Source organism: Neodiprion pinetum, chromosome 1 (assembly GCF_021155775.2).
Source record: "Neodiprion pinetum isolate iyNeoPine1 chromosome 1, iyNeoPine1.2, whole genome shotgun sequence".
NCBI classification, from domain to species: Eukaryota; Metazoa; Arthropoda; class Insecta; order Hymenoptera; family Diprionidae; genus Neodiprion; species Neodiprion pinetum.
The window spans coordinates 29,137,726-29,155,141 of NC_060232.1; the positions used below are offsets into that span (position 1 = coordinate 29,137,726).

At 40.3% G+C, this 17,416-nt stretch overlaps 1 protein-coding gene across 14 annotated transcripts in view; it reads right to left on the reverse strand.

The window, feature by feature from the left end:
• LOC124213806 (Myosin-7a binding protein) overlaps positions 1 to 17,416 on the reverse strand; it is a 45,192-nt gene that overhangs the window by 1,248 nt on the left and 26,528 nt on the right. For 7 of the 14 annotated variants that reach the window (XM_046615471.2, XM_046615484.2, XM_046615464.2 and 4 more), the window contains 10 exons: positions 10,271 to 10,455; positions 9,313 to 9,403; positions 8,939 to 9,081; positions 7,967 to 8,105; positions 6,445 to 7,707; positions 6,174 to 6,360; positions 5,753 to 5,862; positions 5,507 to 5,645; positions 5,339 to 5,416; positions 2,819 to 5,184 (listed from right to left, as the gene is read on the reverse strand). In XM_046615471.2, coding sequence (XP_046471427.1) covers positions 3,408 to 5,184; positions 5,339 to 5,416; positions 5,507 to 5,645; positions 5,753 to 5,862; positions 6,174 to 6,360; positions 6,445 to 7,707; positions 7,967 to 8,105; positions 8,939 to 9,081; positions 9,313 to 9,403; positions 10,271 to 10,455 — 4,112 coding nt within the window. In that variant the 3' untranslated portion in view covers positions 2,819 to 3,407. Of the gene's footprint in view, positions 1 to 195; positions 985 to 1,057; positions 2,264 to 2,818; positions 5,185 to 5,338; positions 5,417 to 5,506; positions 5,646 to 5,752; positions 5,863 to 6,173; positions 6,361 to 6,444; positions 7,708 to 7,966; positions 8,106 to 8,938; positions 9,082 to 9,312; positions 9,404 to 10,270; positions 10,456 to 12,394; positions 13,254 to 14,377; positions 14,888 to 14,910; positions 15,058 to 17,416 lie in introns of those variants that run through there. The other 7 variants (XM_046615492.2, XM_046615536.2, XM_046615526.2 and 4 more) reach the window with 7 other exon arrangements.

Sequence of the window (17,416 nt, forward strand, 5' to 3'; positions counted from 1 at the left end):
ATCGATTCTTGGATCTTATCAAAGGATGAAGAATTTTTCCGACGCGGGATTCGTTTGTTGCCTGAAAGATGGGCCAAAGTAGTGGAAAGTGACGGACAATACTTTGAAACATAAATAAGATACCATTTTTTTTTATATAATTTTTAAAATTAAAAAAAAAACGGCGGGAGCAAAGTTGTAGACCTAATATCAAACTCAAAATAACGAGTGGAAGAAAATATTCAAATCTAAATAAACAACGGATAAAACTTATAAAAGAATATTTTTCAATTTTACATTAAAATCAAATATGGCAGCTGGAATTGGTAGAATGTAATCATGGTACACCGTCCCGATATTTATCGTACCTTTAGATGCTTAATATTTATAATTCATGTACATATATCTATATTATAAACGTCAACGCATCTCGATGGGCGAGTTCAAATAAAGCCTCTTCATAACAACAGTGGTGAATTTTACTCCGGATCGGAATGCGATTTCTGTCGTGATTTAACTTTCCTCTACTTCGTCATTAAAAATCCAGTCCCGTAGTCTTGCACCAATCGCAAATGCGATACCGATGTGTGATAATAAATGCTCAAAATTGTCATGATTCTGTTCCTCAAACTCGTCCATCATGTGCTATTCCACAGCACAGAGCACAGATGTGCAAAGTTAATTTTAACTTTGCTTTTGCAGTTGTTCCCAAAATTTGATATTATTCTTCAACTTTCCAGGTTCAATGATTTTAACGTCGTCACCAGAGCTATCAACTTCGGAAGAAACTACTTCCCGGTGGGTTTGAACAGTCGTCGATTGTTCGCTGATCGTATAACTTACTGGCGGTGACGTTATCTTGTTAGGAATTTGTCTCAACCCTTCTCTGAACTCTCGAGAAAGTGACCTTGCGGTCAAACTATGCATCTGTCTTGGCGTCTCTATTATCTGAACTTCCGGAGTCGTGGGTCTTTCCTTTTTTGTAGCGCCATGCGTCTTCAGTACCTGCGGTAAATTTAAATTTTGTTAAAAATTAAATAAAAACCTTCCCGTACGTCCATTACGCAAATTTTCTTACCCTTGGTGCAACTGCTGGTGTTTCTGCCGGTAAACTGACGAAAGCTTGAGCAAGTCTGCGGACAGACGGCATCGGCAAATCATTTTCGTTAATATTGCTGGTGACGGAAGTATTCTCGTCAGAAGTATTTTCGAATATTTCTTTCTTTGCCAAAACCTCCGTGGATTTCGTTTTCACAATTATGCCATCGAGTTCATCGTCCGAAGATAAATCTATCGAGCCAGTCTTTCCACCTGTAAGAATCGTAGTCTCCGATTTCCACAAGCCATGGCTTGCCGAAGATGCCTTGATCATTTCTCGCCTCAATCGTTCTTCCTCCTTCAACCTTTCCTTCTTCGTACCAAAATGACTGATAATGATATCCTCTTTATTGTTGTAGCTACGTTTCGCCGACAAATTCTGTGAATACTGTTCGATTTTCATTACATTCGGCATAGACTTGGCCGAAATCATTCCGCCGAATTCATCAAACGCGTCCGACAAGTTTTTCTCTTCATTCAAAATTTCGCTACTCTTCGATACGTCAAAGTCACCCGAAGCTTCGTACTCTACCAGGTTTTGCGAACTCTTGGACCTCTCTCGTTGCCCATGATGTTCGGTTAAATTTGATTTCGTTTTCATCTTCACAATTCTCGGTTTTACGTGGACCTCGTTATTCAGTTTCTCGTCAATGTGACCGATAGATTGATTTCTGTACAAATCAGACTCATAGCCGTATGATTTCAAGTCCAGCTTGTTCACTACTCGTTTTTCGGACAGTTTCGTTGTAGAACTGCTGCTAGTTTTTATTGCATTTTCGAATCCGTACGCCTTGAGGTCAATGCGATTAATTGATTTCTGATGATCACTGCCGAATGATCTTCTCACTTGCGAAACAGCCAATTTCTCCAAGTCTTCCTTGTTGTTCAATTTCGCATTTAGTTCATTCTTACTGTTCCTTCTGACATTCTCCAAAAGCTCTTCGTTACTTTGTTCTTTCAAAGAGTTATCCACTTCAGAAATTGATCTTTTTATCGCTACGTCATTGGTCTCTACCTTGTTCGGAGCAATCCCCAAGTGAATTGTTGTTTCAACTCTCTGTCTGCCCTGTGATACCACGTTAGAATTATTCGAATCAATGTTATTCTGCTGCCAAGTCGTCGCTTTTGTTTTAACTTCCGTTACCCAATTTGAGGTCTGCTCTGGTTCCTGGTCCTCGATTTTATCCTAAAACAAATCAAATCCCGCTTTAAAACAAAGGCTATTATTACATTGCGTCATTTTACTGTTCACCAATACGTCGACAACATTAATAAGCGGGAGCATCAAGTGTCTCCAGATTGTAGCTAAATATTTTATTATATTATAGAATAGAACAGATAAATCAAGGCCAAAGCACTATAGTTATAATTCCATGATATCTAATAACTTTCAGCATTAGTCAATTTTGAATCACGGTACATCAGTTAGCACAAGACCCCCATTATATGTGTGTGCACAGGATAAGCAGAAATTCTGTGATTATTGATAGGTAATATTGAATAGGATTAGAAAGTAGTGCGAGTAAAGTATTCACGAGTCATTCGTGTAAATTAGGAGATTTGTTAGATCGTCACCGCCGGCTGTGTTAGTCAGAAAAAGTTTTACTGGGTTAGCGAAGACGGAAATAACGTATAGAAACTCATGGTGAACTTACTTACCATTTAGGTACATTGTACAAGGGGATCTCATGCATGTGCAGTGCTTACGTAGGGAAAAAATTAATGAAATTTAGAAACGAAAAACCGTAAAACGTATTTATTTTTTGATAAGTTCAAAACTGTGTAACTATACATATAGCGTATGTATATGTATTATATATACGTATGCGTGTATTGCATTGTATATACAAGTTGGTAGAGTTAGCATTCCAGTTGAATGCAATGTGTGACTGCAGTGTGTGTGTGGGCGTATGTGTGTGTGCATATGTGTGTATAATAAGCTGTAAAAAGTGTTCAGATGAAAGGCAGCTCAGGCTGTAACGACAAAAAAGTTTTCTGGCTTTCGTGCATTGCGGACGTGTAAAAATCAAACATGAAAAATGCTTGAGGCTATATTTAATTGCGTGTATTAAAACGCGTTGCGTCAATTTTCTAAGTTTCTGTTCCTACGGTCGATAAAACTGCTGTATCAAATTCCATTTATGGCTGCTGTGCTTAGTAATTTCCGCTTGATATCGTCCGAGACCCAATTAATCGCGTGTTCGCTATGAATCTAGTAAGTGCCTAATCAGACTTCGACTACCTCTTCCTATCTAAATATATTATAATGTATGCAGATGAGTGTTTCTATTCTCGCTAATTAGCACCTGAAATCTTGTGCTTTCGACACATCACCACATTGATATATCTTCGGAAATCTTTCTACGCACGCTGCTACTTCTAAGAATACTGTTTCTATCGTCCTTAAGACTTCGACTCCTCCGTAAACCGGCCAACGTTTCAAAGCTTTTTTCTACAACTTCCGGGGACTCGGGTGGTTCTAATCTAAGACTGGTATCATCGCGAATTGAACGAGGTTTGATCGGTCGGCTGGACAATCCTCGATAACGGGACGATTTCCTTGCTGCTGCAGTATCCAGAGAATAAATTGATTCGTTGTCGGTCGACAATCGCGACTTTGGCCGCATCAGAGCATCTCTCAAAAAGCTCGCCATCAAGTTTTCATCGCCGATGTTCCGTTCGGCTGATGCTCTTTTCGAGCTAACGTGATGCGATGGTTTCTTCTTCTTGACACGTTCGCCGTTCGAGTTCGCTTTTGCATTTCTGAACTTTGTGTAGCTCGGATCTCTTCGAGTCTCAAAATTGCTGTAGAGAATATCCTTTCCGTTCTCGGACTTGGTTTCCTGTCGCTTCTTCGCCTCTTTAGCGTCTCTGAACGAGAGAGCTGGCCTCAATTTAACTTTACGGTACTTTGTTATATTTTTAACATCAAAATTTGTTCTTTGCTTGATTCCGCCGAAAGTTTGACACTTCATACTGCCAAAGTTCGAAATGTTATCCGGGTATTCGGCCATATCCTCGTTTTCCGAATCCGTTTCGTCGAATTCGTCGTCCAGGTCGTTCCAGTTGAAGCGTCTTCTCTTTATTCCACCAAATGTGTGAAACTTGAAGCTTCCAAAGTTCGAGTATCTCTTACCGTTGGACGTCACGATTTCGTTACCCCTTTTCGACTCGTCAACTGACAATCTTTTCGGCGGTTCTTCATTCTCGTCTTTACTAATCCCACTCTTATCAGTCTCCGTCACTTCGTTCGATTCGATGGAATACATTCCGGAATCTCGATCCACAAAATTCGAACATTGTGGATTATGATTTGCCAGTTGGAAATTGTTTTCTAGATCATACAACGGATTAACAGCAAAGTTTTCGACGGCGTCTCCAGTTTTGAAAAGTCTTTCAAAGTTCTCTGTATCAATATCTACCAATCTTCCTCTGCCGTCCAACACTCGAAGTTCGCGATTCATTCCCTCAGACATTAAATCGGAAATGCTCGCTAATTTCTCAGAGGACATCTCAGAGAAGTCCATTCGATCGTTTTGTTCCCTCGGTATCTCTTCACTCGAACTTGGTTTCGGATTTTTGATCTCCGATAAGGTTTTAATCAATTTTGATTCCGCATCTGTGGACACTGCGTTCCTTACCGTGACATTTGAGTCTTCGTTAGACGAGCACTCGGTATTGTGCGCATTACTGGGATCAACTATTCTGTGTTGCACCGTTTTAATCGGTGCATCTTTTCCTCGATCACTCGACGACGCGCTATTTCGTACTTCGTCTGTTACGGAATCGGACACGCAGGGGTCGCTTAGCTCGTCGACTCGACTAACTTTCGAATCCTCGCCAACTTGCAAGTGGAGCAGAGGGTTGGTTACAAAATGGGGACTCGAATTCTGCCCTCGAAAGCTCCGTCTATGAAGGCTGCCCCGCAGGGATGCCTCCTCGAATCTTTCAAGTCCATAACTCACCTGCTGTTCAATATCGCCTTCGAACGAGCCGGAATTCTGGGATAACGAGCTGTTCGGTCTTCCGGCATTCAACATAGCCGATCTTCTAGCGCGCTCTCCACTTGCTTTCTTTGCCTCGTTGATATAGTAGTCTCTCCCGTACCTGCACATTCCAAGAAATCAAATCACATTACCCGATCACTTCCTTTCCTCCACATTTACTTGGGGTAACTTTCTCATCTACTTCTGATAATTTCGCAAAAGGTTCTTTAATCTTTATTTCTACTCGATCAAGCATTTCATGGTTCGTGTGCTACCTTTTAACGTCCGGTTGACCAGCGCCCAGGACCACTTGAATAGAGGTTCCATCCACCTTTGGTATTTCGGTGTTTACTCTACAAATTCCACTTGCGTTATTCTCAATGGTACGAAGATACGGTGACATAAAATACACGAAATGACTAAAAAAATTTGTTCACACTCACCCAGATAAAGATTCGGATGAAACCTTCCGGGAGTATTGCCGTTGCCACAATCTTTTCTGAATATTTTCCTCACTGTAAGGATTGTTCTCTATCGGTGCGGCATTTTCCCACTTCTTATGCTCGCGCTCGGCTATCGTGCCTGTGAAAATTCGCCTCGTTAATAACATATTCCGTCTCATCTTTATGAGCAGCGACTCGACGTGTGCCGATTGGTAAATCGAGCGAGAATCTAAACTGGTTAAGTACCTGGTCGAGGCGGGGTGGCGAGAAACAGGTCAACTTCGACCCTTTTCCGTTCGGCCGGTTCGAGTTGATCAACCTCGAGGTTGGCTAACTCCGCAGCCTCGCGGCACTGCCTGCACAGCAAAATCTTGAATTAAAACAACGATACCATGCGAGGAAAAGAAGGGTGGAAGCGCGATTGAAATACATAACAGCATAAAATTACTGAACGAAAACGAAAACACGAAGACAACACGTTGAACCACATGACGTGTGGTCGGTATAACTGAACCACTGCCGCAGCCGCTTTGTTGAACACCTTTCATTCCGATTGAAACAAAAGAGATAACATCTCGATTCAAATTCATGACGGTGAATCATCCGTGTGCACAGTGTGTCGAATAGAAAACTGGCTTGACGTGAATCAAACTCATTAGAATCATACCTGAGTCTGGCAATCGGCGGGGGAGTCGAGGGTATCGGCGGTGGAATATCGTCATCGTCGTGAATATCCACTACCTTGATGTCATCTTTACCACCTTTTGCGGGTCTTTTTAAACTGTCCAGGTGTCTCTGGGTCGCTGTGTCGTAATGCTCGGTGTACTCGCTTTCCTGCTGAGCTCCATCCTCGTCTGATGATTACAAAAGCGTGCAGTGAGAAACGGTGAACGATTCTTGACTTCGAAAGGAAACGAAAAAAGATTTAATAAACTCACTTTGCAGGTCGTCTCTGTGCTCCTTGGTTATCACAGTGCGATGATTCTCGTTGCCGCTTTCTATGAAAGCGAAGCGCGCTTCGACCACTCCGTTTCCGACTTCCGTTACGTTGGGGTCTTGCTTCTTTTCGAGGTCCGGAACGTGGCTTCTCAATTTTTCTTCAAGCGAACCAAGTTTCGTGTCAATCCTCGTCTCGATGGATACGAGTTTTTCATCTAGCGAATGGAGGTCGGTACGAGTTTGAATTTCTGGGACGCCGATTTTCTGTTCGAGAGGAGATGATGTCGGAGTTCTTGGGCATTCTTTTGAGCACAAATCATCCCCCAGGTCAACATGCTGGTCTTGAGGCATCTTATCTACCTCGTTATCTCGTGGAATAACGGATGGACGTTTGGCTTGTTGATCCTTGGATTGGTCGGACCGGCAGACCGATTCAAGTACCTGAGGTCCTGTCACATCGGAATTAGTCTTTTCTGTAAAAGAAGTCGACGATCTGTTCACCACGATTGTTTGGGTCCCGTTTCGACTCGTAATTTCGACCGAAGCTCTCGACTTCAATCTAGAAGCTGGTTCTGGACTTTTTATTACACTACCACCGGTCGTTTCATCCCACGTTACGATATTTCCCGACGATTTTTCCGCCTCTATAAACTCGCTCGACTGATCCTGACGCATAGTTTTCTGCTCGGATTGCGAGGTATTTTTGTCCCTCAGATGGAACACGAGCATGTCTTCAATGCCAAGTTTGATATCCGACCTCCCCGACGATGGACTCTCGGTTTTCTGTTCGTTATGTCCGTTCGTCATTCCGTTGGCACCAGCTTCGTTGATTTGGAAGTGGGTTGCGGTGTTCGTCGTTAGATTTTCGTGACCAATCTTTCGGATATTATCTGTACTCCGCGTTTCAATTTCCAGTCTTTCCTTACCTTCCGCCAAACCAGAAGCTCTGGACTCTTCCGGACTACCTCGAGGTTTTGGAATCACGTTGTTGATAACTTCGAGTAGTTCGTCTTCAATTTCTTCGTCGGAATGAGCGGAACAGTCGGACAGATCTGAGGTGTCATCGGCCTCTCTGTCGCCAATCAAAGGTTTCAAATCTTCGCTAGGATTTGGGACCAGCATTGAGACTGGTTCGGATTGAGCCTGCATCTTCTTCTTTTGAAACAGCCAATTCTCCTCCCATGATTCTACAGGCGTGACTAGATCCACGTGCGTCGGCGTCGACGTCTCGTCGAGCAATTCCTCGGAAGACTCTTGAGAAACTGTGAATTAAAAGTAAACGTGGACATGTTCAAAGCCGCACATGGCGAGCATGGTGATCGTGTATTCTATTCCGCACAGTCCGAATCTAGAAGTTGGGTAGAAGCCTAGTAGAAAGCCATTCTGTAATTGCAACTCGAACTTTCACGTGCGTCGTAAAATTGCGAATTCAAAAAAAGGCACACTAAACGCAGCTCGGCACCTGACTCGAAAAAAGAACAAGTAAAAAATTTTTCAACAAACTTTCGTCGATTAACTTACGATCGATTATGTCCATTCCAAATTCGGGGAAAGGCACACGATGCGCGTTGTTGAAATTCAGACCGTTCGCCGCGGCCTCATCTCGTTCTTCCTCGTCCGAAGTGTAGGTCGTTGTCACTTCTTCGATGTGCTCTTCTATCTGCAACGGAATGTGTAACGTCGAAAAGAGAAGTCATTAAACTCTTATGAAATTATGAGTGCAATGACTCCTGAATAATTAGCTTAACCTTTCTCCGCGTCGCACAAACACTTTTGTAAGGTTGGCTCTTAGTTTCAGACGTTGTTTAATTATAGACTGTCTAATTATTGTGTAAATTTCATGATAATGAAACGTATTTATTTATGTATACGAACGATAAACAATATTGCGCTGTGATCTGCGTATGGTTGCGCGAAAAGTCTATATTCGTAGTGTGTCACGAAAATTTGCCCATGTAGATTTATTTTTTTTAGCAAGTTTTTTTCTCTTTCATCTTACACAACCTTCATAAAGAAATAATAAATACGACCATCGTCATGGAAAACTTTTTGCTAAAACTTTTCTATGCAGCAAAATTTCTCGCAGTATTTCTCCCATTTTTCACTCGCAATTATCTTGCACACCAGACTTTAGCCAATCCTGAGACTAGGAGAAATTAAACATTGCAATACAGCAGGCCTGCAATCTGTTGAAAGAGTCCGTTCCTAATTGCGCCGGGCATATCCAAAGTTCTTACGATTCAGGGATCCGGCCACATTATGCTCGGAATCAAAAATCGGTATAAATTAACATGTATTGTAAGTCTGAATTTTTTTTTCCACCAACTTTGCCTCTTTCAATGTATTTGAGTATGACACATAATCAGTAACGACGACGCAGACTAAAGAGATTGTGTAAATATTCTTACAGGGTGGCAATACTTGGTCCAATGAACAAGTTTATATTGTCTTTCATTTCTTTATTGTGTTTGTGCAGAGCTTTACGAAGCTTACCGTCAACGACAGTGGTTCCTGACGATTGATGGAATATTTCGAGGGTGGTGCGCTACAATCGCTGCCATACTCGTCCTGAGAGAGTGGTTCGAGGCTGCTGCTGCCTTCCTCGACGCCTTCGTCGAGTCCCACCTCGATTTCACCTGTTTAATGATTCGATTGAATTATTCGCCCGGGAAGTGTCGTTAGTGTGTTAAACATGCCTCGAAAACAATGTGAATTCTTCGCTCGAAATTTTTTTTCACTCGTCGATTGTAGGCGTACGCGAATTGCTGGTAGATCATTCGATAATCAGACGCGCTAAGATGAGCTACGAATCTTCAACTTCGCCGATCTTCGATGACATTTTATCGGAAACGCATATATGCACTTACTGGTGATGTATTTCTGATTCGGGGAGGTTCTTTTGGCGCCCACTGTGTTGCTGTTGTCGTCGACGCGTTCATTTTGATACTTCTCGATCACCTAAAATACATCCAAACTTTATTCGTCTGCAAATATAATCGTCAAGTTTAAAACCAAGCTTTGCATTATTACGTTACGGACAGAAATTTTTTCTTCTTCACTCGTTGATAGCTTACTTACTAGAAATTATACATAGATATTCAAAGCATTGTATAACTATAAAGCAGAGACTGCGATGTACGAATATGTTAACAAAGTTTGACGTCTTTTTAGGTAGTTACCGGTAATTTCTTGTGCGTCAATTAAACGTTTGGTAAAGAACGACGCAATTATCTATACATATAAACGGCGATGAACCGAGGAACCTTTTTTTTCACACAAGAATACGATAATTTTTATGCATATATCGAGGCTGAAGGAACTTCCTTGCTCGATTATTTTTATACAACCGTCTGAAGGATAGATCAACCGTTGAACCGGCACGTGCGTAAATTTAAATAACGGCCGTAGTTTCAGAATATTTCATATTTTGTTTATTACTATTATCTTTAAGGACAGTCGAGTTTTATTGCAAAAAAAAATAAGAAAGTTTTTCACGTTGCTGAATAGGTTTGTAATAATTTCTGAAATACCACAAAAGTACACATTTCATGAAATTGTATCAATCTGCTGTAGCTTCAGTGAATTTCTTGGGTCATATATGCACGAGGGTCAATCTGATTAAGTAACTGTGTTTATAGTTCCACAAAAGTATTCCAACATATAAATTATAGGTACATAAATCGCGGTGTTCGGTAACAGGCTATAAAGGTAAAAAAAAAAGGTAGATAAAACCATGCAGATCCGCGGCCCCAATGACATTAGCGATAAATTGTTGCACCGTCATCGTCTCGCATAATTTCACACATCTTATTGTTAGTTGTTTACCTTGTTGAGTATAGCAGTCGCGAGGAGATCCTCATAAGTCTGGTCAGCGACATCTCCGGGCTCGGTGGATCGTCCGGCATCCGGATTTCCGAGTCCTGGCAACTTCCTCGCTTCCTCCACAGCGCGTTCGACCAAATCTCGAAGCGCGGCGTGCGCCATTGTCGGAGTATCGGCTGCCGGCTTATCTAGGAATAGTAATTAGATATGAGAATCGATACGTGAGAAAATACTGTAAAGTTTAAGTTGCCGAAAGCCCTGTTTCGAAAATCGACGAGGGGATTGAAAGTTTCGCCCGCGTGTCATCGCTTCGGATGTAAATTCGAATGTCCGAGCTTCGGTTCGTGCACTCGGTGATTCTCGTTTTCGTAATTCTCCCGACACCGGCTCAGAGCGACCTTGAGATTTTCTCCTCGAGGTGAAAATCCGTGTGGATTACTAACCCCATTAACGAATGACGACAGGTCAACAGGTGCTCAGCACCAGACGCTGTTATGCGAGTATTTTTGAATTGGAGAAATGTGTGTATTTTTCTTTTGCTATAACCAGGTCTGGGAATCATTTTTTTTCCATAGTTAGAATTAGCATAAGAGGTTATCAACAGCGTGTAATTTTTTTGTCCAATATAACTAACATGTGAGGGAAATGAAAAAAAAATCCAATCCACTTATTGCAATTTTTTCGCGAAATTTTCTTAATATCGACCCTGAGTACAGTTTTTCACGGATAATATCGTGTGAGTGGTTGGATTATCTTCGAGAATGATAATTCCCAATTTCTACATTCTGTACACCGTTTTTACAAAATTGCAGATTTAAGCCAACCTTGTACGGTAGTTTGCAAAAAAAAAAAGAAATGTGTTATTACTCAGATTAAAATAAGACTAGTCCAATTACTGTCAAACCGAATAAGTACACGATTATTTAAGAAAATTTTGGCAAGAAACTGGAATGAGTATACTTTATAACGCGTTATTTAAAGAGTCACATAGTGTGGGAGACCTCTCAGACTTGAGCTAGAAATCCCATGAAAAGTAATAAAAAGCATTGAAATTCGGCAAAAACTGGTGCTTAGACCATGTTCCAGCAGAAAACAATTCCCATAATCCGAAGGAATCTAGTCTTGATGCACAATTGAATAATCTCTCCGAGGATCGTGTTATGGCGTTGACTTTCTAGCCCTGATCCCTCCAGACCGGAGGTGAAGGTCGACGTCTGCGTCACCGCGTCCCTACCTTCGTGGCCTTAATAAGGTCGTTCGGTAAGATTGCGGTCAGAGTAAGTACGAGCACGAAACAGGAAATCGATTATTACCATCTTGTCTATGACTCGGCGCAGGTTTTCCTCGACACTGTTTCCGCCTCCCAGATTCCAACTATCTTGGAAACCTCGGGATTCCGAGGCCGTTTCTCGCGTCATTCAGCCTCCCAGTTTCACGTCATTGACATTTTGTCGGGAATTTACTCCGAGCCTCCGACTCTGGTAAGATTCGAAGATTCCGATCCGCATGATCTACGTGAATTCAGGATCCGTCGTCCCTGTCCCGATTAATTTATAACGTCGCGTAAAATCAGCGAAAACTTAGTTCAGGTCGGTCTGATATAAGATCCGACGATAACTCGGAATCCCCTTTTTTTTGTCACTCCGAAGGTGAAATTTTTGTAACGCGTCTGCGTTTTGTCATTTTTCTTAGCCGGATTACTTATTGTAAACTCAGGCGGTATAACAAACCGATAACCCCTTGTTTTGCAGCAGACTTTCCAGTCCCGCAATCCCTTCGAGGGAACCTCTAATCAATCTTTCTTGACAGTCGGTGAACTCGTAGGGTATACGCATGTGATTAAAGATTTTTCGAGAGTGAGGCCAATCAGGCTGCTGTACTATAATCCGTTAAGACTCGACCTAATGATTCGCAAAATCCGATTTAGCTGGTATAGGAAATTTGAATTGACAGAAATAAAAGAATATGATTACGAAACGAAATACTTTAGAAAAATAAAAAGATTACATCCAGTAATTAATGGTATGGATTCGAGATTTTGCAGACTTCATGTACATGATCTTACGATTCACAAGGTGTAATTAGTGCAGGTAGTTGCGAGAGGTGATGACTAGATAATAATCTTACCATCTTTCTTCTTGAGGAACAAGTAGATGAAGTAGGCAATGACTATGCCACCGATCAGCGTCAACATTTGTTCTAGGAATTCCGGTATCATTTATTAACAATTTTTTCATGTTACGCCTTCGCGCACCTGTTTGAAAAAAGAAAACTTTTCTTTCGAAGAGCTCGTTCCCACTGCGACGATGAAAATGTGAATCCCTTAGGATCTACAAGATATCCATCGATTCGAAAAACGCGGTGAAAAATCTATTCGGGTGAGGAATAAAAATGTAGAAAAATAACGTCACGTACGCGAGGCCGGAAATTACTGTCGATACATTTTTTTTATTACACAACGCTGCGAGACTTACGAGATTAATATGAGACGGAAAGTCATTGTTGCCCTATTCTTAACGGCGTACTTATCTCTTTCATAAACGCGCAAAAGATAACGAATGACAAAGCGATGACGCAATCTACGCCCCGTTGTACGTGTATCGACTCCTTATCTGTTTCTCAATTTCCAGTAACAGTTCATGTTTTCGTAACCAATCGAGCCACTCTTTTTTTTCGGCCTGATAATGAACACCTTTTCGCTTCGATGCGTAATTTTAATATCGCACCGTATTCCAAAACTCTAAAAACCTTCTAGTTCGCTTCGTTGAAACGAGTTACAGTGAATTTCAGTTACGTAAAGAGATCGATATATTTCAATGATAAGCTATTGATGAGACACAGATAAAAATTAAACGGCGCTTTAACTTGATTAAAGCAACACAAAAAAAAAAAAAAATCAAACACGCGTTTTACCAGTTTTGAAATCTAGTGCAGGACAAATACGGAATGAGCAAAAATTCTCATCAAAGGCTGAAAACCGACTTTCGTTTCCCGATACATAATATACCTATAGTAACAAATTCTTACAAGCCATTATATATGTATGTATAAGATATGCATATTAAGCCCTCAGGCAAGGATGTGTAATTATAGTTTCGTCGTTGAGAAACGTTGTAAAATCGTTTCTAGTTGAAAAATGAAACTTGGCGATCGGCACTTCACCGATATATATTTCTCTGTTTGCATATCTACTTCCCACGATTTCTTTAATACGTAAAAGGATATGGGCAAACATTCGATTTCGCGTATATTTAACCGCCTCGCTAATTAAACAATCAATTTGCTTCTCCGCACGTATTCATTGTCGGTATTAAAGCATCCGAGATATTCTTCTATTATATCCGGTACATGACACGTGTGATCCGCGACGATCGCGAATTGTCAACGCACATTTGCCACTGAGTAAAAAGCTTTCGTTGGTGATAAGTTGATTGTGAGATACGAAAAGCCTCCCTGTGTACACGTATTCCTGACGTACCGACGGTGAACGTATTTGTGCCAGCGTTTTGTGTGCTCAATGATAACCTGGTAAATTCCGTCTCGTTTCATAAGATTTGTTTTCGAAAGATACTCGAGAGTTCGGTCTCCAAGTCTCGTCGTTTAGTACCTACTCTTCGTTTTACATGTACCGTCTCGATTGATTGCGTCCTTGGAACGTTTGAAAAATGAAAATATATGGTAAGCGATAAGAAGATTCAAAAAAAAAAAAAAATAAAATAAAAATGAACGAACAGAATACGAATCGTTGAATATAAATAACGAAGTTATTCCTGCAATGTTATTCCGTTTATTCACGCGATAGTAGAAATATGGAAAAAAAACTTATAAATCCTAGATGACGTGGGTTTTATTGTCTTGTTTTTTTTTTCTTTCTTGTTTTCTTCCTTTTCCAACAACCACACGAAGAGCGACTCACGCTCACGGACACTTTTTGATCTTTGATCCGATAGATTATATTCTAACGATGTTTTTTCCGTATCGTATACCTTCAGGCGTTTCGAAAGCATTTATGAAGTATAATAGTGAGCTCGCGGATGTCGGAAAATGTTTTCGAACGGTCTGACGAGTGAAAACTTATACGGTAAGAACCAAAACTGCAGCAATCCTTACAGCGTTAATATACTATAATATCAGCTCTCTTTGCACAGAAAATTTGCAAAAAATTGACACGAGTCAGGACATTTCAAATTTCATCGAAAACCGATATTCTTCCAAAACACCATTCAAACAATCGCTAACTAACTCCAAAGTCAGCAGTGCGATTACCTAAACCTTTAAACACAAAGACCACCCTAACAGTCACATTGCACGCACTTATACATTGAAGGCGGGGGTGGAAAATCAATCGATCACTTAATCTCAATCACTCCGTTGTACAGCTTCGTCCTTAGTCTTTTTTACCCTGTCACAAACGCGGTTCACCGTTCACGTGCGAATGGTCAGAATTTGACAGAGTCGAGCAGAGAAAAAGGGATGAAAGAAAAAAAATCGCGCGCGCAATCGTCGGAAACCGATGCAAGTGCGATCAAAACGCGGGAGATGAAAGCGCGATGCTGACTGATGAAACAGAGGCCGCGCTGTCGGTTGTCGAGTCTGAGATGTGGGAAAACGCGATATGAGAAAGGTGAAATTTTTCGGCGTACGTCGAAATTATACGTAGATTTTTGTAATGCCTCTCACACTGTCACTCATGGAGTATCTGAGACGAGCCAGCGGCCGACGTCGCGACGCCCGGCTTACTAATTGTGGCCTCTTGATACACGACGATGCTTCTACTTTACTGGCGAACGTACGGCTTCTTTCGGTGGGGATCATTTCGCACAGACCGACGTACGTTTTTCATCAAGCTCGTTCGTCGTTGCGCGATTATGGTATATCAGGATCCAAGTTACGACTGCACGTGCTCAGGATCAGGAAACTGAGATGAAAGTTAGCCGTGGATTAGGGCCGCTCAGATTTCGTGAAATGTAATTGCTAGTCTGAATTGATTTTATTGAAACAGAATTCTTTCTTTCATTGAAATTCAATACCGTGGCTTCTTTTCACATCGAAGAGGAGCTTCCTCGACTATCGCAAGACAATCTTCAAATTTACAATGGCTTAGAAGTATTTTTAGGGTTCCGTACCTCGAAAGGTAAAAACAAAACCGTTATCATTTCGTTGCCCGCTTGGCGAAACCCTTTTTCTCAATAACTGGTAGAGGTATCAAGATGAAATTAATATCAAATACTAAAGTCTACGGTCCACTGGAGATGTAATAAATTCGAGCTTCTGAGTTAACGAAATCAAAAGATACGGTCACATATTTTGATACTCGCAGACTCACAAATCAAAACCTGTAGGGGACTTTCCGTTTATCTGCAATCATGAAATTTGAAGGCAAGCAAGGTCCGAAAGGAAAAAGTCCGAAAACAGTTCATTTGTAGTTATATTACATAAAAAGAGAACCAAGTTTGCACGGAACCCTCAAGGTGCAATTCCTACTCGCACTTGTCCGGTTTTTTTATTGCTAAAACCAGATCAAAACGATAAAAGCTTGAAACGTATTAAAGTAGATTCATTTTCATGATACAAAAATTAATAAGAATTAATTTTTCTGTTGTTTTTCATGCATCTTTACGTATTCGTTTTTTTATTATTTTATTTTGCAGTCTCGGAATTCTAACGCAATTTCTATTCGATTCTTTTGTACAATCTTCAGTTTATTTCAAATGAATTTTAATACGTCGCGATCAATTAATTTGTATCAATTCCTTTTTGTTTGATTACTGCAGTGATTCGAATCCATGTGTATTCGTGAATGGCATCAGCACTATTATCGTTTTTAATTGGTTCTGTTTTCATTTATCTAGTTCAATCAGTGACGAAAATGCCGAATATTGTTGGGAATTAATTCTGATTAGTTCTGTGCATTCTCTTGAGAATTTTAAATTAATTGTTTAAATTTTTTACCGGGATTTCTTTTCCAATTTTGAGATCATATGTATGAAAAAGACTCAACTGCCTTAAACGAACTACAAAAAAGCCAGACGAATACCTTTTCAGTAGACCGAAAGTTACATGTTATATACAACCGAGTAAAAAGTACGCATTAGCTTTCAGGAAAATGGAATTCACAAAAATAAGTCTTGCACGGTGGCGATTTGGAACACAAACTCGACTGAATTGAAACAATGAAAGATCAACGGGTATAGAGATAGTCGAATTTCACTTTTATCGAGACAAATAAAAAATGAGACTCCGCTTCACGTGTCGATTACATGCATCGAGGTTCGAGTTGGACGTAGAAATCGGGGCGATTGATACGGTCGCACACGTACAGAAAACGCAAATTTGCTCTGGCAGTTTGTGCACCAGAGAAATCGTAGCCTCTCACCCCACGCAATCTTTACGATAGATCCGATTTATTCAAAGAACACGAATTTGAATGAGAATTATACTGTCGTATTAGAAATGTCAATGTCATTCAAGAAAATCAGCTACGAATTAAGAGGATCTGAATTTAAGGAGGTTCGATGGACAAAAATCGATGCTGTTTATTAATTTTATTTATACGACAGTTGCATGTTAAATGTATATATATCGAATGATTATATCAGGAAGCTACGAAGATTGCTTTGAAGATAAAAAAATATAAAATACTGGATTAATAAAGAAACGCTTATACATCCATGTTTCATTCCAAATTACTTAAACATTATTCAAAACCTAGTACATTCGTTCGTTTTAACTCTACTACGATGGTTTATTTAATTCATAGTCAGAAATAAATCTTCTAAAAAGGCACTGAAACAGATCTTCTTTTTCTTTGGTAGACAATTCAATGTCTCTATTTTTTGATAATTTCCGTCAATATCGATGCAACGTTGTAAAATTAAATATTTCACAGTACTGGCACCATGAAAAAAGGTGATTCATTAAATTTGTAGAAAATAATCTGCTAAATAAAATGATTAATCTATTAAATGTAGAACAATCTTGAAGCGCGTTGAAATTAATCGTCGATATCTAAGCTTTAGTTTCTAATTCCAGTATTGTCTATTTTTATATTTTCAAGGTGATCTTCGCAGCTTATGAATATAATAATTTGATGAATATTCAATTTACGATTTATCTCATAATGAAAGTTAATGAAGAATGGAAAAAAAG